The sequence below is a fragment of the Hoplias malabaricus genome, chromosome 13 (assembly GCF_029633855.1).
Source record: "Hoplias malabaricus isolate fHopMal1 chromosome 13, fHopMal1.hap1, whole genome shotgun sequence".
In the NCBI taxonomy this organism is placed as follows: domain Eukaryota; kingdom Metazoa; phylum Chordata; class Actinopteri; order Characiformes; family Erythrinidae; genus Hoplias; species Hoplias malabaricus.
The window spans coordinates 26,181,600-26,203,003 of NC_089812.1; the positions used below are offsets into that span (position 1 = coordinate 26,181,600).

At 40.7% G+C, this 21,404-nt stretch overlaps 1 protein-coding gene across 1 annotated transcript; it reads right to left on the minus strand.

Moving 5' to 3' along the window:
* Positions 1-665: 665 nt before the first annotated feature.
* LOC136664475 (uncharacterized) lies at positions 666-21,045 on the minus strand. The gene is made up of 4 exons (XM_066641656.1): positions 20,887-21,045; positions 2,578-2,844; positions 919-1,049; positions 666-821 (listed from the first exon to the last, which is right to left on the minus strand). The coding sequence occupies exons 1-4, from the start codon at positions 20,933-20,935 to the stop codon at positions 666-668; spliced, it is 603 nt and encodes a 200-aa protein (XP_066497753.1). The 5' UTR covers positions 20,936-21,045.
* Between the last annotated feature and the right edge of the window lie 359 nt (positions 21,046-21,404).

Below are 21,404 nucleotides of genomic sequence, written 5' to 3' on the forward strand. Positions count from 1 at the left end.
GTTGCCTGGTTGTATTGTTGTAGTGTTGATTGGTTGCATTGTTGTAGTGTTGCCTGGTTGCATTGTTGTTGTGTTGCCTGGTTGCATTGTTGTTGTGTTGCCTGGTTGTATTGTTGTAGTGTTGCCTGGTTGTATTGTTGTGGTGTTGCCTGGCTGTACTGTTGTAGTGTTGATTGGTTGAACTGTTGTAGTGTTGCCTGGTTGCATAGTTGTAGTGTTGCCTGGTTGTATTGTTGTAGAGTTGATTGGTTGCATTGTTGTAGTGTTGCCTGGTTGCATTGTTGTTGTGTTGCCTGGTTGTATTGTTGTAGTGTTGCCTGGTTGTATTGTTGTGGTGTTGCCTGGCTGTACTGTTGTAGTGTTGATTGGTTGTACTGTTGTAGTGTTGATTGGTTGTATAGTTGTAGTGTTGATTGGTTGTACTGTTGTAGTGTTGATTGGTTGTACAGTTGTACTGTTGTCTGGTTGTATTGTTGTAGTGTTGCCTGGCTGTACTGTTGTAGTGTTGTCTGGTTGTACAGTTGTAGTGTTGCTTGGTTGTACTGTTGTAGTGTTGATTGGTTGTACTGTTGTAGTGTTGATTGGTTGTATAGTTGTAGTGTTGATTGGTTGTACTGTTGTAGTGTTGTCTGGTTGTACAGTTGTACTGTTGTCTGGTTGTACTGTTATACTGTTGTCTGGATGTACTGTTGTAGTGTTGTCTGGATGTACTGTTGTAGTGTTGATTGGTTGTATGGTTGTAGTGTTGTCTGGTTGTACTGTTGTAGTGTTGTCTGGTTGTACTGTTGTACTGTTGTCTGGTTGTAGAGTGGTGGTGTTGCCTGGTGTGGTTGTTGTATTTTTGCCAGGTGTTGTTGAATAAGTAATTGTTGTGGTTGTGTTTAAGGGTGTTGTAGTAGTTTTTGGTGTGGTTAATGCTGTAGTGGCTGTTTTGGGTACTGTTGTAGTGTCTGTAGCTGTAGTTAAGGGAGTGGTGCTGTTGTTTATTGTAACTGATGCCTCTGGGGTCACAGTACTGCTGGCTGGCTGTGTAGTGTTTTGGCCGACCTCTGAAAATCATAAAACATCAAACAAGGGTCACATATTGTTTTATAATATTTACGGTGCATATTTTGACTCCTCGTCATTCAAATCTGCAGGTACCATAAGGTCCACCCTTCAGATTACTGGAGTATCAGGTCAGATAATGGCAAAGGAACTGTTTCATCCAGTTACATCCAGTATTTTTGGCCTGTGTGGGAATGATATTCCAATGTCTGGACATCATCAAGTCCTCACAGAAATGTTTGCAATAACAGCTTTGTCTCTTCTAATAAGGTTTTATTTTAGATGCTAGATGCTTGGTTCTACTCGTGCAGTTGTATACTCCTCTAGCTGATGCTCCGTATCATGCCATGCTTTTCTATGGAGATTAAACATGCTGTGTGGCAGATACCGATTATAATGAATTGCAGCTGTTTACTCAACCCTGTTACTGTTTACAGTCTGATCACTCCGGTATCATGTGAGATAAATGTTATAACAAAAACAGCAGGTGTCTTTCTGTAAGCAGGAAAAATAATACCATTAAGATTTACTTCCTTCAAAACACTTCCTTTAACCTGGATTCACCGCAGGGAATAGCTTCTAAAGCAAAAGTAGCAGTGCATGTTTTTTTTTTTTTTTTTTTTTTTTAAGCACAGCAGCCATTTGCACCCTAATCCTTTGGGTGTAGTCAGCTTTAAATGAGCAATAAATAATCTTTCCAGTGACAAGTAGCAAAAAAGTGCTTATTAAAATTATTATTTTCTCATATTACAATTGAAGTGCAAAGCACAGGAAATGAAAATTCAAACTGCTGTCCCTGGATGAACCAGTTTATGCTCCATAGAGTGGGTCCCCATGTTTAAAATAGATTAAATACAGAAACTCAAATACATCCAGGCCATTAGGGTGCACTATAATGTCTAGTTAATAATGTGAAGAAGAAGAATGCACGTTAAAGGCTGATTCATAGTTACTGCAGACCCGCGTTGCTTCATGTTCATAGTTCTCATGTCACTGTTCCTGCCGTTGCTATACGCCTGGGTGGGAAGTGGCACTGTAGTGCTGTATGCTGCTTTGTCAGCATAGTAGTAACAAAGGAAAGCCCTGGTGTAAACACACCAAATAATAGATAATAGATTTATTTTTACTATATTAGACAGTGTGTGTGTGTTCTCTCTGTCTTGTGACACAGAAAGACACAGTTGTTTCCAGGTGTGTATTATGTTTGTGCATTTATTAGTGCAATGTATGAATTCTTGTCAATCTTTTATCACGAAATATCTATAAAAACAGTCAAAAGAGTTTGCTCTATCTGAGAGAATCAGACCTTGGTCCGTCACTCCTGAAAAACGTTCTCTGGCCAATGAGCAAACAAGGTGCGTTTCCATCACTACACGGAATGTGTGCATTCTTTATGTAAATATTTTTTTTCCTGTTTTACGCCACAATGTCATTTTTCACCCCTTGCCATGTCCACAAAAACTATGAACCAGCCTTACGTTTGTACAAAGCATCTACAAAAAGTTAGCATGTCTTGGGTGTTGTTCATACCCTCTGTGGTTGTGCTTGAATGTGCTGGTCCTGTGGTGGGTGACGCTGTGCCCGTGGTGTTCTTAAATTCCGTGACCATGGTGGTGGTAGCAGTTGACATGGTGCTGGACATAGGACTTGTGTTCAGGAGTGGAGTGGAGATGGTAGCATTGGATGTGGAGGCACTGGTTATGGAGTCGTGGATGGTGGAAAGTGTTGGTGCGGTGGAGAGATCCGTGGATGTGTTGTTGCCAGAATCTGTTGAAGGTTCTGTGGTCGCCATGACTGCTGTAAAAACACATTGGAAGTAAACAAGAAGTAGAGTAGGTTAAAGGCAATTTGTAATGTAAATTAGACAGACTGATAAATTCACATGGGGGGTATCACTGGTCTTTTTGTGCTACCACAGTCCCTCGGAACCCCAGGAACAGGGAGGCCTTGCCCTTAAGCAAGGGAGCAACTTGAAACCCTGTGAAATGTGACCAGGCACATCTCGAGAGGCAAACATCCACTTGCCAGAGGCTGGATGTGAACCTGTGATTATTAGTTAGCCAATATACAATCCCTGCAAGACTAACCCAGGACTTAAGACTAACCCTGGTACTAATCTTAACTCTTATCCTAACCCTGGTAAAGAATTATTTTTTTTGCCTCTTCAGACATCACTGTTGCCAGCACCAACAACCACAGAGACAGAGGAGCGAGAACAAAAGGCTGAGGGTTTCTAAACAACTTCGTTTTTGTATGCACGTAGTGTGTGTGTGTGTGTGTATAACCTTTCACTCTGTTTGAGACTAATGAGCCAAGAGAAAGAGAAAGAAAGGGAAAGAGAAAGGAAAACAGATAGGAGAGAAAGGGGAAAGTAGAAAAAGTGAGAGGGAGAAAGGAGAATAAATGTTAAATAAGGAGCAAAAGGCAACAGATGAATATAAAATGCCAACCTATAATTTCACTCTCTGCTCCACTCCCTCCCTCCCTCCCTCCCAGGTTTTCATCCCATCTTTCTGTCTGTCTTTCCCTCTCTTCTCTTTCTTCCTTTCTTTTTTGGCATGACCATATTTAGATATTTTGTTGCCAAAGCTTTAATAAAACAACAAAGAACATTAAGAACATTGAAGAGTCTCACTTACTATGAAAGTATTAATATTAATAATAATTACACCAAACTGATCAAATAAAATTGAACCTGGTATAATCAAGGAACAAGTTCCCAATTAAAGGTAATGATGAGTACATTGCGGATAGCTGTGTGTAAGATTAGAGAAGAAACTTGGGACCGGTTGTGTTTGTGTTCACTGCCCCTAGTGCGTGTGAAGGATTGCTGACTTGGGTGTGTTTGTGTGTTCACTACACGGATGGGTTGAATGCAAAGCAGCAAGGGGATCAGTAATGTCACTCTTTTTCTTCTAAAGAATGATTATAACCATAACCATAACCGATGTGTGAAAACGGAAACAAATAGGCCGTTTTTACATATTTGTGTGTGTGTGTGTAGGTGTCTGTTTGTGCTGGTCACTCACTGTCCCTTAGTTTGTGGGAGGCCGATACATACCCCGCTGCCAGAACTTGGTGGTTCAGCGTAGGATGGACAGTTTGGCTTCATTAGAGAAGCTGTGTAATTGTGGATGAATTTTCTACAATTTGGGGAGGTACATTTCGCTCTCTCACTCTGCCCTCTTTCTCTTCTCTTTTCTCCATGTCCTTCTCTTGCTATTACCCCCTCTCACTCTCTTTCTCACACACATTAACTCATCAGACTCTAGGAGCCGTGTGTTTGTTTGATGATTTCCCAGGAACACGTAGTGATCAGTGATAGTGTGTCAATTGTTTTCTTGCCTAGCGACTGAAATGTAGGAGAGAGTAGGAAATGAGACAGGAACACACCTACCTGTCAGAACTGGATCTTACTGGCATTTGTTTCTTATATAAAGCACACACACACACACACACACACACACGCCCTCAGAGAAAATTTAACTAGATATTAAGGGGTTAATCAGCATGCAAACAAGGGTAGTTTTTATACAAACACACACACACACACAATTACACACAAATACAATAGTAAAATTCTTCTTAATCAGCTGACCTGCTTGCAGATTATCGCCATATTAAAAAGGTATTCATATTAGAGATAGACACAGCTGTTGTTAAGGTCAGGAAAATAAAGGCTTGCAGTCATGTAACAATAAAGAACAAAATATACAACATACGTACACAAACACACACACACACACACTACTGTTATATTAATGTGCAAAGCTGAAATGACTGTGGTGTCACCTGCACTGTAAACACCCGATGTACTTTCACAAGTAACATACTGCTGTTTGCACAGTCATTTTACTGTAATACTCCAGCATTAATTATTATGGGATAGTTACTTTTTATGGGGATGCACTGTGAATGATCCAGTGAACTATAGAGACTAGAGGACTATTGGGAAATCTCAGTTTTAATACCTTGATGATGCCTCACTCCCTCTGGGAGCGTAGGACAGGACAGTGCTACGCAGCAGGGGTGTCTGTTAGCTGGCATATCAGATCTGGGCATGTAGTACTCTCCTCCAAGCATGTTGAGCTGCCCAGTGCTGTTCTGCTAGCAGCAGTTTGAAATAAAGTGGCTGTCCTCAGCCTCCATTGTGAGTGACTGGGGGAGTCGTTTCTAACGTGTAGAAAGGGCAACAACTGAAGATGAATTTAAGAAAGCACTGAGGTATTTTGCTGTGAGTTCAGGGAGTTGACTCCGTTCTTAGAAGTTCACTGTGAAAAGTACAGCACATTCCTGTAAAAAGGAACTATCCCTTAATAGAAGTTACTATTCCTGGTAGAGCTGCATATGATGCTGTGTGCAGTATAACACTGTTTACCGTCAATTTTACAGGACATTTACTTCAGTGTAAGTGTAACCTTGAACCTGATAAACAGCGGTAGTTAAAGCAGGGGTGTGGAACCGAGTGTCTAAATCCAGCTGGTGACTTATGAGGAATAAATATTGTGAACAGGACAGACATCAAACTTTACTGGACTTTGTTCCTCCAGGAAAAAGGTTCCATGTCACTGCATTAAACAAATAAAAGCTATACACTTCCTGCAGTTCCACGTTCCCGCGTGCACACACACACACACACACACACACACGCCAGACTGTTCTCACACATCTGAACCAACAACTCATAGAAAATGATATCAAAGTGTTGCTATGGCAGGCCAGTACACAGGGGGTTAAACTGAACAGGACCGGACCGGTAAACCAGTTAATGCTCTATAGTGTAGTATGAGGGCAGCCAGGTCTTAAATACTGTGACAAAGCGGTGGGAATGAGGTGAGAATAAAGTTGCAATTTACGGATTAAAGCAAAAATACTGAACTAGAAAACCACCCGCGGCCTTCACAAAGGTTCAGGGGCACTCCCCCAGGGCAAAATCCACACGGAATGGAAGGAAGGGGACACAGTTAGGGAGGACACAAAGAGTGAGTGGACCATCTCAAAAAAAAAATAAACACAAGCACCAAACAACACAACAAACGCTACCATAATAAAATCACATCAGCAGACACAACAGTAACATCTACTAAAGTCTCTGCCCAGGCAGTTTAAGGGGCCGTGCTGGGAGCCCCTGGATACGGCAATGCCCTCTTAACATCCTTAGCAAAGAAGAAGGCAATGGCACACTAAACGTTAGCTTTAGAAATACTTTTCAATTATTTCCTATTAGAATTCAATTAGAATTCAGCAGCTGCACCTGTGCTTTTCTCTGCTCTGGTTTACTCCCTGGATGTGTGCTATTACATAAGACTCTAAACATCATTTATCTAGCCACAAGATTAAGCACTTCCTAACGCTTCACATGCTCTGAAACAGTTGCTATTGTAAAAGAGGCAAATTCCCCTCATGCCTTCAATAATATTGACAGTCACTGCCAACGAGTCTGACGCAGGTGATATAAGAGAACATCCTATTTTTCAGCATTGAGAGTGCATGTAATGCCTTCATTACAGCTTTCACTTTTTTAAAAAGCTTTACTTTAAAATAAATCCACCTTGATATTGGGAAGTTGTATGGGCATTGAATTATCGTTTTTGTTTGTTTATTTTCTTGTTTTTTGTTGTTATTGTTGTTGTTTTCACTTTCCTTTACTTATATCCTCAGAGCTCTCTTTTAGCCATGAATTACATTCATATTTTAGATCCGATGATGAGAATGAACCTTCTGTACCATTTTAAGAAAATCCCAAATAACTGTTATTTTTTTTTTTTTAAAGGTGAATTACACCTATATACTTTATCTGTTCAGCCTAAGTAGCATTTACTTTAGTCCAGGTTAATCCTGACCACTGAGTGTACACACATAAGCTTCAAGGCCACATCGTTTTCTATGACCACTTCTGTCCAGTCTGGTCCTGGGTCAAGCATTAAAATCAATTTACGTTCAGACCAGTCTGGTACTCAGTACCATTTACAGTGATTTGAATGTAGTTCTATAACATGAAAACCACTATGTGATTATAAAGTGTAGTGGATGGATGTCAAGTTGCAAAATACTTTGCAAACTATAATAACTTACTGTTATTAGGAAAACATGATATTTTAATACAGCAAGGTCTTTCTGAATAGATTTGCTTGGTCTGGCTGTGTTACGCTCAAGCTTTTAAAACAAGTTAGCAGCTGAACAAATGTTGATTCTTTCCCATCCCAGTTTCAGTTGCTGATAAAAAGCTTTTCATTTTCCTGCAGCAGGACAGCCAACGCTAACCCAGTCTGTATCTGAGCGTCAGGCTAGGAATCACCAGCACTGACACAGTGGTCAAAAATGATCTAAAGCCCTGGTCAACAATTCATAATAGAAAGTATAGTTGTTAGATCCTTATACAGGGGTTAGACAATGAAACTGAAACACCTGTTATTTTAGTGTGGGAGGTTTCATGGCTAAATTGGAGCAGTCTGGTGGCGAATCTTCATTAATTGCACATTTCACCAGTAAGACCATGTGCATCCAATGGTTCAAACATTGTGTCCTGAAGGCGGTGCCGTGTATCAGGACGACAATGCACCAATACACACAGCAAGACTGGTGAAAGTTTGGTTTGATGAACATGAAAGTGAAGTTGAACATCTCCCATGGCCTGCACAGTCACCAGATCTAAATATTATTGAGCCACTTTGGGGTGTTTTGGAGGAGCGAGTCAGGAAACGTTTTCCTCCACCAGCATCACATAGTGACCTGGCCACTATCCCGCAAGAAGAATGGCTTAAAATCCCTCTGACCACTGTGCAGGACTTGTGTATGTCATTCCCAAGACCAAATGACGCTGTATTGGCCGCAAAAGGAGGCCCTATACCATACTAATAAATTATTGTGGTCTAAAACCAGGTGTTTCAGTTTCATTGTCCAACCCCTGTACATTTGGACCATTCAATTTTAATTTAGATTTCTGATTCGTAAACAGAAAATCGCAAGTAGATAAAAATAAAAACAGCTCAGCCGTTTTCTGGGGCTCTGGTCAATTTCACCTTTTCCCACGGATCTCTCTGCTCTGTTTCTCAGCGGAGTAGCCCTAAAACCACAGTCACCTTCACTGCAATAAGAAGCTTCCACAGTGTCACAAGATTTTTCCTTTAGGAGATACTTGTTTCAAATGATATTTGTCTACACATTTTTTTCTATCTCTGTTTCTGAGAGGTTGGACACACCTGATCTAAAATAGTCACAAGTCTAATCCAGGGTTTTCACTTGTAGAAATCCTGTATCCAGTAAAGATCAAGAAAAAAAAACAAATGCACTACATCTCTAAAGAATGCCCTCTGGCATCAGGCTTCTGGCCTTTGTTTCACAGCCCAGTGTTGACCACTCGTGGAAAAAATTATAGGGGGGGTCAGAACAGAGCAGGAAGCTGTGAATGGAGCTGTGTTGCTGTTATTACAGGGAACTCCAAGCCTCTGTCCATTCACCCTGTCACAGAGGCGAGGAGTGATGTAGGGTTGCCATGGAAACAGCTGGTTGGTAATGTGATTCTGTTGGATAGAGGAGTGGACACTCCTTTTTCTTTCGCCTTCCCTCAACAAGTGTGTGTGTGTGTGTGTGTGTGTTGGGGGGGGGTGTAATTAGCTAGATTAATCATTACCTCACGGGAGGTCCTCACAAGTATAGCAAAACCAATGTGTGTGTGTCTATGTATGTTGTACTTCTGCTTATGAATGAATCAGTGTTTTTATTTGTGTGTGTGTGTGTGTGTGAATGAGAGAGTGAGAGAAGACTGGGGACAGTCTGACCTTGGAGCTAGATTCTCCTCTATGCCACACACACACACACACACTGATTCCTATCCCCACCATTGTACACAAATCTTTGTGACTGTGAATGCCTTTCTTTCCATCAGCCACTGAATTTCAAAACAAGGGCGATATTCCCCTTCAAACCCATGAATTCAAGAGGACACAATATTGCTATAAAGATCCCAAAATAATCCAGAAGCATGTGGACACCTCCTGAGACCACCATCAAGCCCATTTCCAGCTTTATGACTGGATTTGACTTGATGAATCAGCAGTGAGTAAAGCACAGCTTGTCTGATGGTAATTAATACACTAAAGGACCAAAGAACTGAGAGCCTACCCTCACACACAATCATTCCCTGAAAGTTATTGGACCCTCTGAATAACGTGGTCATCAATGAAGTGCAAATTGTCTATTATAAAATGTCAGCACTGATATTCCCCAGCACCAGTTTCCTATACTCTCCCAGTGCCAGAGCACCATGAATGTGACCCCGGCACCATTTGACTAGGTTCACGTGTGGCGTATGGTTAGGTGTTTAGTTGTATGACGTGCAGCCGTGACAGTTTACATGTCACAACAGTCATAGTTCAATTCCTGCCCAACCACAACATTCACAGGATCCAGGTTCATGACTGGAAAAATGCACCTAGACAAGCTTGGACCTTTCTATAAATATAGAAATAATTTGACAAAATGTCAGAACAATTTCAGAGGTCCAGACTTGTTGTGGTCGTGTGTCAGAGTGAAGTGCATGAAGAGGGAATGTGAGGACCCTGGACTAGGCATTAATCTTCCATTTATTGAAGCTAGTGGTCGATCCTCTCATCTGAAATAGTGTATTAATGAACAAAGCATACATTTAATATCAGCACTGCCATAAATTTAATATGAGTTATAGGTTCAGCTCAGATTTATGCTTCTCAGGAATATGATGAATATAATGAGAGAGAGAGAGAGAGAGAGAGAGAGAGAGAGAGAGAGAATTATTGTGTGTTGAACTGACCTTGGATCTAGCTTCTTCTCTGCTCCACAGAGAGCGAGAGAGAGAGAGAGAGAGAGAGAGACACGCACACACACAAAATACAAAACAAAGCCACTCCCTTTCATTTCTCTGGACTACAGCATATTTTTTATATCAATCCAAAGAAAAACATGTCTTTCTTAACTTTCAATGTAAATTTGATGGAGGTCAGTGTAAAAATAAGTCATTTTGGAGCACTTCTATTGATTGATTAATCATTAAATTTTCACACAAGGTGAAGAACACTGCTGTGTTCAAATGATGCAGTAAAATAAACATCCAGAAAAGGTGGAGACATGTTTTTCTTTGGACAGTGACGAATTGTCATTAAAGTAAACACCTGTCGATTCACTCTTTGTTTGTGTAGTAAATACAGTGGTTATATTTGTGCTGTAGACAGCATTACTCATGTGGGTGTCTCTACTCGTCAGATCACCCTGATTGACATTGTTCACCATCTCAAGCACTGAAATGTGTTGGTGAAATGCTCCTTTTGAAATCAGTTTCCCCAATTTTAGTGAAGGGGGAATGTTTCAGAGAGGATATGGACACCATCTGAGGCTGCTCTAAAAACCATCTTCAGTTTTAGAGTCGGGTTTGAGCTGTTTCAAAGTTCTTCACAGAGGACGGAGCATGTGTCTACACTAACAATACATAAAGGTTACTGTGTGGTAAGTGTGGCACAGTGGCGCTATGGCTCCAGGGTCTTGGGGTCAGAAGTTCGATCCTCACTTTGGGTCAGTGCCTGCTGGTTGGTGTGTTCTCCCTGTGTCTGCGTGGGTGTATCAGTGAATATTCAGAGACCTGGGCTAAAGGTTTGGAACAGGAGACGACTAAAGAATTACATTTAAATTTAAACCACTTCATTTGACTAGGTTTGCTGATTTGTGTGTGGAGCGTTGTGGTTTTCATTTGTATGACGTCCAGCTGTGAGAGTTTACATGTCAAAAATAATCAGAGATCAATTCCTTCCCAACTACAAAATTCTAAAGGATCCAGGGACATAACCAGGAAAATGTACAAAAACAAAACTTTCATTTATGAAAGAGGCGCTCGGTCTGTGGTGATTCCTGACAATGGCCTGTTCTCCCACAGGCAAATCAGGCTTGTACCTGGATTTTTTTTTTTTTTTTTTTAAATGGGCATGTTGTAGGCTACAAAATAACAAAAAATGAGTCGAGGTGGGTCTGGACACAAGGCTGGGGACATACTCTGGATAAGGCACCAAAACATTGCAGAGATTCACACAGCCACTCAGTCATGAACAATTTCATACACTCACACACTCTTCCTTTATATCCCTACATCATCTTGTCTGAAATAGCGTATTAAAAACAAATGCAAGCTTGGAGGGCACTACATCAAAGGCAAGATACTGATGGCAGAGTGGTGTGTATCTGATGACCCCATAGAGCTTTCCCTTCCAACTCTAACACACCTGCTCACACTCACATACAAGGCCATTATATTCTCTCTCACACACACTAAAACACTATTGTTTCCCTACACAACCAGCGCATGTTACTGGCTTATTAACCACATGCTCCTCCACATGCACGATGAGGTTACTGTGACTTTAAAGGGCCCTTATCATGGAAAAGATAGACATCACAGAGTACGATGTTCCAATCCTTGAGTTCTCAGGTTTCAAACCTCTTGTCTTCCACTAGTCTTTATCATACTGAAACAAAGCAGCAGTTTTTAATGTGCGATTGGTTATAAAGTAATAAAAAGCATCACATTTACATTTATTTGAATGTATTTACATATGTCCCCATATTTTGCCTATGTTAGCTGTTTATCACTGCCTGTTTAAGCCTGAGTGTCTTTAGAATGAAGAATGATGTAATGTGGTCAGTCAGAAAAAAGCTTTCACGTATTTAGTTGTTGTTTTCTTCTCCATTATAATACAAATATACTTCTTCATTGTTAGGGATTATAATAATAATTACTTTAGAGTATATAGTGCCTTTGACAAATCCAAGGACGCTTTAAAATTTGTGGGTGGGGTTTCTAAGGAAACAAAAGAAGAAAAGAGAAATGTTTTGAGCAGAGTTTTGAACAGTTACGAAGAACAGGAGGAGTTCCAAAGTTTGGGGGCAGTAATGCTGTATTACAACCTGCAGAGAAAACTAACGCTGGCTCTGAATTCACCACAACTCACTTGCTGCCTCCCCCTCGACAGGTGCCAGTGTAATGAGATAACTCCTTTCACCTGACAGTGGTTTTAATGTTGTGGCTGATCACTGTACATATAATGTGTGGATATTTGTTATGTCACAAATAAATCTGAGCTCAGAAGAGTTGGACATTTGACTTCCGTATAAAGGCTGTCAGGTGTGTGGATGGAAACTGTGTTTATATTAAACATCACACATATTTATTAAATATTAAAAATAGAAATATCATTTTCTATGATATGGGCCCTCTCAATTCTGTTTCAGACAGGCCTCTTATCATATGAAATATGAATCCATGAGGAACAAACACAGTCCTATAATAAAGCTATATCCCCCCTTTCTCTCCACCCATCCATCTTTCTCTCTAGTTCCTCTGTTTCCTGCTCTATATCAGCACTCAAAATGGCTCTTAAAGTAACAGATGGCTCCCAGAAGCAGAAGAACCAAAAGACACACACACACACACACACACACAGACACAGTCATATCCTATTAAAGCATAGCCAGCACATGGCTTCCAATTAAAGAGGCAGATTTACTGTCTGTAATCCAATAGAATAACACAGAGAGAGAGAGAGAGAGAGAGAGAGAGAGAGAGAGAGAGAGAGAGAGAGAGTAAGAGAGAGAGAGAAAACAAACATTGGATATTAATGAGAAATATACAAAATAAAAGGAGAACAGACAGTGACTCCAGAGACAGACAGAGAGGGAGGGAGAGAGAGAGAGAACTGAGGACAAGGAAAAAAACACAAAGGTAATACACTGTTTACTGAGAAACAATGACTCATGAAGGAAAGTGAAAGACGAATCCCACTAAACAAACACAGTGACAAACACTGAAGCTGATTCACAGATCAGTGTTGTTTAACTTTGTATGAGTTAGTGGTGTGTATGAGTTGTTGAAGTGTGTACACAGAGTTATTCAAGAGAGAAGAAAGCGCAGCTTTAGTGGAACAAACCTTAACTTACACTCAGATTAGTATTACTCTATAGTGTATGAGTTGTTGAAGTGTGTACGAGATGGGTATGAGTTGTTGAAGTGTGTACGAGATGGGTATGAGTTGTTGAAGTGTGTACGAGATGGGTATGAGTTGTTGAAGGGTGTACGAGATGGGTATGAGTTGCTGAAGTGTCTACGAGATGGGTATGAGTTGTTGAAGGGTGTACGAGATGGGTATGAGTTGTTGAAGTGTGTACGAGATGGGTATGAGTTGTTGAAGTGTGTACGAGATGGGTATGAGTTGTTGAAGGGTGTACGAGATGGGTATGAGTTGTTGAAGTGTGTACGAGATGGGTATGAGTTGTTGAAGGGTGTACGAGATGGGTATGAGTTGTTGAAGTGTGTACGAGATGGGTATGAGTTGTTGAAGGGTGTACGAGATGGGTATGAGTTGTTGAAGTGTGTACGAGATGGGTATGAGTTGTTGAAGGGTGTACGAGATGGGTATGAGTTGTTGAAGTGTGTACGAGATGGGTATGAGTTGTTGAAGGGTGTACGAGATGGGTATGAGTTGTTGAAGTGTGTACGAGATGGGTATGAGTTGTTGAAGTGTGTACGAGATGGGTATGAGTTGTTGAAGTGTGTACGAGATGGGTAAGAGTTGTTGAAGTGTGTACGAGATGGGTATGAGTTGTTGAAGTGTGTACGAGTTGGGTGAGTTGTTGAAGTGTGTACGAGATGGGTATGAGTTGTTGACGTGTGTACGAGATGGGTATGAGTTGTTGAAGTGTGTACGAGTTGGGTATGAGTTGTTGAAGTGTGTACGAGTTGGGTATGAGTTGTTGAAGTGTGTATGAGTTGTGTATGAGTTGTTGAAGTGTGTATGAGTTGGGTATGAGTTGTTGAAGTGTGTATGAGTCGTGTATGAGTTGTTGAAGTGTGTATGAGTGGGTATGAGTTGTTGAAGTGTGTATGAGTTGTGTATGAGTTGTTGAAGTGTGTATGAGTTGGGTATGAGTTGTTGAAGTGTGTATGAGTCGTGTATGAGTTGTTGAAGTGTGTATGAGTTGTGTATACAGAGTTATTCAGCAGAGAATAAAGAAGAGCTCTAGTGAAACAAAGCTCCATTAACCTACAAACACTCAGATTAGTATTACCCCACTATGTCCAGCTTACTGCACTGTCCAACACAGACTCACAAGCCTCTTACCTCACAGCCTTTGTGGAAAACCCCCACACACCCCAAGGCCTGACCCGTAATGACCCAAGCACATCTCTATTTAATTCTGTGCCTGTCTATCACAAACATTTTCCTAAACCATAGATGGTCATTTTGTGTCTTTCTCAGGACATATTTATTATCATTCTTAAAAATGCTACAAAGGGTTCTTTGAGTGATGTCATAAAAGAACCAATTTTGTGGTTCCATAAAGAACCACGTTTGTTTAAGAAAGTCAAAATTCCATCACTTGATCTTAAGGTTCTTTACCAATTTAAATGTATTAGCAAAAATGTTTTTTTTATGGAACTTTCTTTATAGTTTATGGTTCTTCTAAGACATGGCTCGAAGAACACTTTGTAGCACATTTAATTATAAAAGTGTACTGTATAATTATAGCAGTTGTTGACACTGTATTAATACAGGATTCCAATACTGCAACAGTATACTTTTAACAACATCTTCCTCCAGTGCATAACATTATACATTGTTGTATTTTAAGGTCTGGTTCACTAAGCATTCACACTGACGCATTAGACCTCAAATCAACATGTGTAAATAAAAGTCATGAAGAGAAAAGAGCCAGATTTTGTGATATACATTTGTTGCCAAGTAACGGCCTCAGTAACTGGGCTTGTGTGTTTAGTGCCTGTTTTTATCGCTCTGATATTCTACAGCAAAGGGCCCAGGCAAACTACACATTTCCAGGGTTTAACACAATTTGACACAAAGTGAAATACCTGTACAACACCGCCATGAGTGGATTATTGCTGAACTCATGTTTGCAGCTTTAAAACTAAAACTATCTTCTATTTGCCTAGGTCAGGGGTCGGCAACCCACGGCTCCAGAGTCGCATGCGGCTCAGCTTTTGAAAATTATTACTGAGTATTTAATTAAAATGTATTTTATTTTAGTTCGTTCATTTTCAAAATGTATTTCTATGAAGATCTTGTAACATCTAAAATATTTTAATATTTAAACAATTTTGTCGCTCTTAATATACGTCACAACTTCCAATGTGCGACACTCGCCAGTGTGCGGTTTCTTGAACGTTTTGACCGCTGACTGCACAGCGCCAGTAAAATAATGACGGCACGCAGAGAGAGGACAGCAGTGTTGTTTGCTGCCAGTGGATAATTTAAGTTTGGCGTTTTTTCCCCATTACTACAAGGACTCACATAGACACTGAGTATTTTACTTAACCGTAAATGTTTTGTTGCATGCAGAAATGTTATTTCATTTTTCTGCAGTTGTTCATTAATTTCATAAATGTAACACAGTATAGTTTGTTTATACATAGCACAAAGGCAAAAAACCCTGTTATGCGCAGTGTTATTTCATGTAAAATTTCAAAAGGGTTTTGTTGCTCCCAGTGTTTTCTTCACTGTGTGAAATGGGTCCAAATGGCTCTTTGAGTGGTAAAGGTTGCCGACCCCTGACGTAGATCTACTGCCTGATCTCAACACGAATTCATACATATTTCACTAAAACACCAGTCCAAGCTTCAGAAAGGTCAGCAGCGCCTTCCTCTTGTGTAATATTCTCCCACAACCATTTCTGTAGCTCTCTTTTAGGTGATTAACAGACGGATTGTGTTGATTTACAGCGCCACCAGTGGACAGGAGCTTTAAAAGGTACAACAGTGGTGTTCAGTTGTGTTCCCTACAGGTACATTACATTCACTTCTCCAGACGGAGAGCTGAATATGTAAGATTTCATTATAGAACCGTGCAGAATAAAAGAACATAAGTCCTGGAAATGAAATTTGGCTTATGTAATAATAATAATAATAATAATAATAATAATAATAATAATATATGGGTGGCACAGTGGTACAACAGGTAGTGTCGAAGTCACACAGCTCCGGGGGCCTGGAGGTTGTGGGTTCGATTCCTGCTCCGGGTGACTGTCTGTGAGGAGATGGGGTGTTCTCCCCGTGTCCGTGTGGGTTTCCTCCAGGTGCTCCGGTTTCCTCCCACAGTCCAAAAACACACGTTGGTAGGTGGATTGGTGACTCCAAAGTGTCCGTGAGTGTGTGAATGTGTGTTTGATTCTGTGTTGCCCTATGAAGGACTGGCGCCCCATCCAGGGTGTATTACCGCCTTGCGCCCAATGATTCCAGGTAGGCTCTGGACCCACCGCGACCCTGAACTGGATAAGTGGTTACAGATAATGAATGAATGAATGAATTAATAATATACTGTAAGGCCAATGTGGTTATTCTTTTGTTTTTTGCAGAGGCATCCAAATATTAACACACAACACGACTGTGTATTAACTCAGACCTGTGTCTGTTAGCACTGATAGAGACAAACACAGATAGTCAAAGTAGAGGCATTCCTCTACAGTCCCTGCTCTTTCTGTCTTATATTATCTCTGTCCTCCCACTCCTCCTGTCCCCCAGTTTCCTATCTGCATCAGCTCAGGGGGCTGCTCAGCTTTAGCTTGGCGTATTTATCATTGTGCATGACTCCAAATGTGATGTCATCATTGAATATGGCTCTCTGAGATGTTAGCTTATATGTAAATGTGTAAAGATAATACTGATGTAATATTAAATTAGCCTTAACGTGCTTTCAATGGCAATATACTAAAACAAACATGGTTCAGTACAAAGTCCAACATACTTCTGGTATACACACTGTTCATTTACAAAAATAACAGATAACAGGCAACACCTGGTAGTCTGCAATGCTTCAGTATACAATGTACCTTCATCTATATCATCATATAGATGTGAAAACTACAGATAGAATTGACCAATAGAAATGCTCCAAATTGGTGTGTGTTACCTTCTCCTCTCAGGTTTGAACATATGGATATGATCAACACAGTGATGCCACAGATAAGAGTCCCGGGTCTAGGGTCCTGGGTTCAATCCTTTGAGGCGACTGTTGTGTTCCCCTTGCGTCAGCGTAGAGAGGAAATTGGGTGCTATGGTTTCCTCTCACAGAGGTGAGTGTGACTGGCCCTGTGTCCGAAATAGCTCTCTATTCACTATTCCCTATATTACTCACTATATGGTGTGAATGCAGCAGGGTAGTGGACGATTTCAGGCACTACCTCAAGCAGGTTTTTACCAAACAATGTTAGGGATTATGGGTAATCTGCTATATGCTAGTGTGCATGAGCTGTACACTACCTTTTGGAGTGCATTGTTGGATTATTTGAGTGCACTGAAAATACTCCAGTATTTACAAAATGGCGGAACTCCAGTTTAGTGCACTTTATAGTGAATAGGGCAAGTTTCGGACACAGCGTGGGGGTTTGTGCGTCTTGCCCGGAGTAATACTGGTTTCCTGCCTTTCCCGGTGACCCCTCTACCTTATAGCTGATGTGTAATGATCGTCCCAGGTGCTGATTGGCTGCTGCTATCTCATGCAGGTGGGAGTCTAGAAGAGTGCTAATACATTCTTATATTTCTTTTTTAATTGTACTGTATGTGTTACTGATATGTCTTTCTCTCTTTGTTGTTCCTCACCCACTGCAACAGGGAACAAGTGAATCTCCTTTTAGGGATTAATAAAGACTATCTTATCTTAGCTTAGCTTTACTCCCTTCTGCCCCTCTTTTTATCCCCCCGCCCTCTGCTCTCTAGGGGTCTTCCAGTGGTCAGCAGCAGTGGATATGGTGCCAGACACAGAGGGGAGGTTTGACCTGTCCTACTATTCTTCTATCCCTGCTTTGAAGATTTTATGCCTGCCACACACACACACTCACCCCACACACACTCTCCCACATTTTATTAGAAGCAGAGACACACTCTGAGGTGGTCAGGCAGTTCGAGACCCCCCCGTCTGTACAGCAGACACCATACCTTCACATAAAATCTCTATTAAAGCTTCTACTTCAAAACGACAAGACACTGACCGGTGAACATTCAATATTCAAAACTGACAGTTCTTAAAAAAAAATATTGTGATTAATTTACAAATTGTAATTACATTGTAGTAAACCTATAATATAATTGTAATACCATTTTTAAATGAATGTTGATGCACGACCAATTTCACATTGTTATAAAAAGCCTTCTAGCCAATGCTCTAAAGATATGGGTGTCTCCTGAGGACGGCGAGTATTAGTGAGACACCGATCGGATAAAGTAAGTCTCAGCTCTGACACTGACCTTATTAAACCAGACCGGATCTCCTGGCTGTTATGAATTCACTTATTTCACTATTGTAATTATATATTAATAAAAGTGTAAGAACGTTGTAGTGTATGTACGGCTGGACAATACGCCCAAGATTTATATCACAATATATTTTTTAATTTTCTTTGATACGATCTAACTCCAATATTGATATGAACAATATAAAATCCACTGAAAAATGTCCAAGGACAAACAAGAAACATGACATCACCATCAAACAAACCTATTGGCTTTGTCAATAACTTCAATAGCTTTAATAACCTCAGTAACTTTAAGCTAGATCACAAGATCCCTGAGTCATCAACTGGTAGAGCCATTTTAGACGCTATTGTTCCTGCCAACCTTCCTAAAAGAGCAGCTCTGTGACTGCATCAGTCACCATGTGGACATTTCTCCGAACCTAAAGCCACAGGAACTGAGCCGACTGTTCACGTCCCTCTGAAGCACTGACTCAGACACAAGTGTCTCTGAGAGAATCTGAGCGTAACACTGACTCACTCCAGAGTAAATCCTCAGAGTAGCACAAGTGTGTCTCAGGGCCATATGCGGAATGCTGAAGAAGGCAAAACGCTTACGGGTCCTTCAAAAACATTCCATAAATGCCCTGTGTGTGTGTGTGTGTGTATATAAAGTACAGGATCAAATTTCAATGCCAGAGGGTCAGGTACAGTACACAGTAAGAATCAAAAACCCCCAGAGATCTCAATCCAAAACACAGAGCTGAATTAAACCAACAACAGCTCAATTTAAACCAAGTCAAACTTCAAAAATTCACACCATATTCAACGTCTACCATATTCCATTTTTACAGCATGTATGATGACAATATGAATGTCAAAATGCAGAATTTCCTACGTGTACTACACATTTCTGGACTGTTTCCAATTTACACAGCAACAAAATAGTGTTCTTCTAAGGGTTCTATAAGAGAAACCGTTTTTTTTGCTGCTACACCACTTCCGAAGAACCTTGCCTCCTTTAAGTGTGGAAATACAGTGCCTGCGTTACAAATGACTGCACAAAGCTAGTTTAACTGGGTTTATTCCATTCAAGTAAGTACTTTCAGTGAAGTAGTTTGTGTTAACGTTGAGTTTTGATGAACACAATTCATATAAAAAAATAAAGCTTAAAAGTAAAACAACACTTAAAATCGAAATTGCCTTCTGTTATAGAGTAGGTGGCATTTGACAGTGTTTATTTACTTTGCTGAATTTAGTTCTTTTATATTTGTAGGTTAGTGGGCTAATTAGCTCTGCCAGCTCAGGCTATTGTTTCATTAACCATTTATGCATTAAACATTTTACCCTGGGCTTAGTTTTAACAATACTACGTACTGAGACACACCTTTAATTTTCCATTCAATGGAAAATCCCCATTCAAACTGCTGAGTTAGGCTTAATCTCTGTGCGGGTAACGTATGACTCCACAGCTGGCCAACCTTAAAGCTCTCGTGAGGACACTCTGGGGCAAACAGTTTATATATTACAAACATAGACAAGGTTAATCATCCACCAATCTGACCATAACTGAAAAAGCTGGGATGTTTGTTTGATGCTGCCAGGCACAGTTTAAAACTCCCTGACCGAGCTGACCAGAGCGACTTAAACCCACCCTGAAGTAAAAATACTGATAATCCAATGAAATTATGAAGTTTAAATATAAAAGAAGCACGTGAGTTCCCTAGAGCTGCGATGGAACTCTTGACACATCCATCATCAGCACAGGAACTAAAGTCTGTTCCTCTTATTTTTGGCCTATATTTAAAAGCCAAGTAAAACCCAAACAACAAACATAATATTGTATTAAACTAAAAACAATAGGAATGCTAAACAAGACTTGAATTGTAAGAACGGAAATGAATGAATGAGGAGATACTGCAATATTGTATTGTAATATTGTATAATGAACATGTATTTTGGCTTTATTACTTGTTTATGTTAATATTATGTGATAACACATACATTAACAAACAGTTATTGCACAAACTTCCAAAAAGTGAGCCTACATTTATCTCAGTGTATGCCATTTGTGTTAGAACTGCTTATTAATGCTTTTAAGTTGGTTAGGATCTAATTATCAATTTAAAAAAAAAAAATCAGTGTGACGTCACTACAACAACCAAACTTTTGCATTTACCAAAACCCACCCGAACAGCACCGAAGTTAATGGAGCCTCTTCTAGAAGCGGACCCTGATTTTTCTTACAGGTGCATTACACACGTCCAAAAGTTTGTGGCCACTCCTTAGAGTTCGTGCAGCATCTTCGGGATGAGTCGAACGGGTGGTGGTTATCCACAACATCAGCACCTGACTTTACCCTAACGCTAATGTGGCTGAACACCATCAAAACCACACAGCGCTGCTCCAATAACAACAACAACAAATCTGTAGCCTTCCCAGAAGAGCCTCTGCTACTGCAGCAAAAGAGGACAAACCCCTAATCAATACCCAGGGATGTCCACAAACTTTTGGCCCTCCGGTGTAGACCCCGGCTCTGTGAAGACACCCCGAGCAGATGACGTTTGTCTTGGAACTTACCTGACGCCGCGAGCAGAGAGAGTACGAGCCGTCGCGTGACCGACATCATGCTCCACGTGCCGGGAACGCTTCGACTGTGTCTTCAAACACCGACCGTTAGTAAGAGCGCGTGAATAGAACGGAGAACCGCTGAAGTAGAGTGGATGGACCGCTGAGATTTCCCGCGCGCAGAGATGTGCTGCCTGGTCGGGGACTCGCGAGCAGATGGGTTATATGTTTACCCCGCCTTCTTTTACACAAGCCACGCCTACTATGATAGGATTGGTTAAGGGTTTAAGGGTCAGTGTGTGTTTGGATACATCCGTCAACATTGTTGGGATTTTATATTTTTCTAAGCACTATTAGTACATCATTACTATAATTAGTAATATAATCATATAAACAGGGTCTCTACACGAGACTAGTGTTTTATTTCAATTTCAGTGCAGCATGAGGGTGGTCCAGTCTACACTATGTAGTTTCACTGAGGAGTCAGGAGCTTCCTGCTTTGCACTCCTTGATTCCAGGTGGGCTCTGGT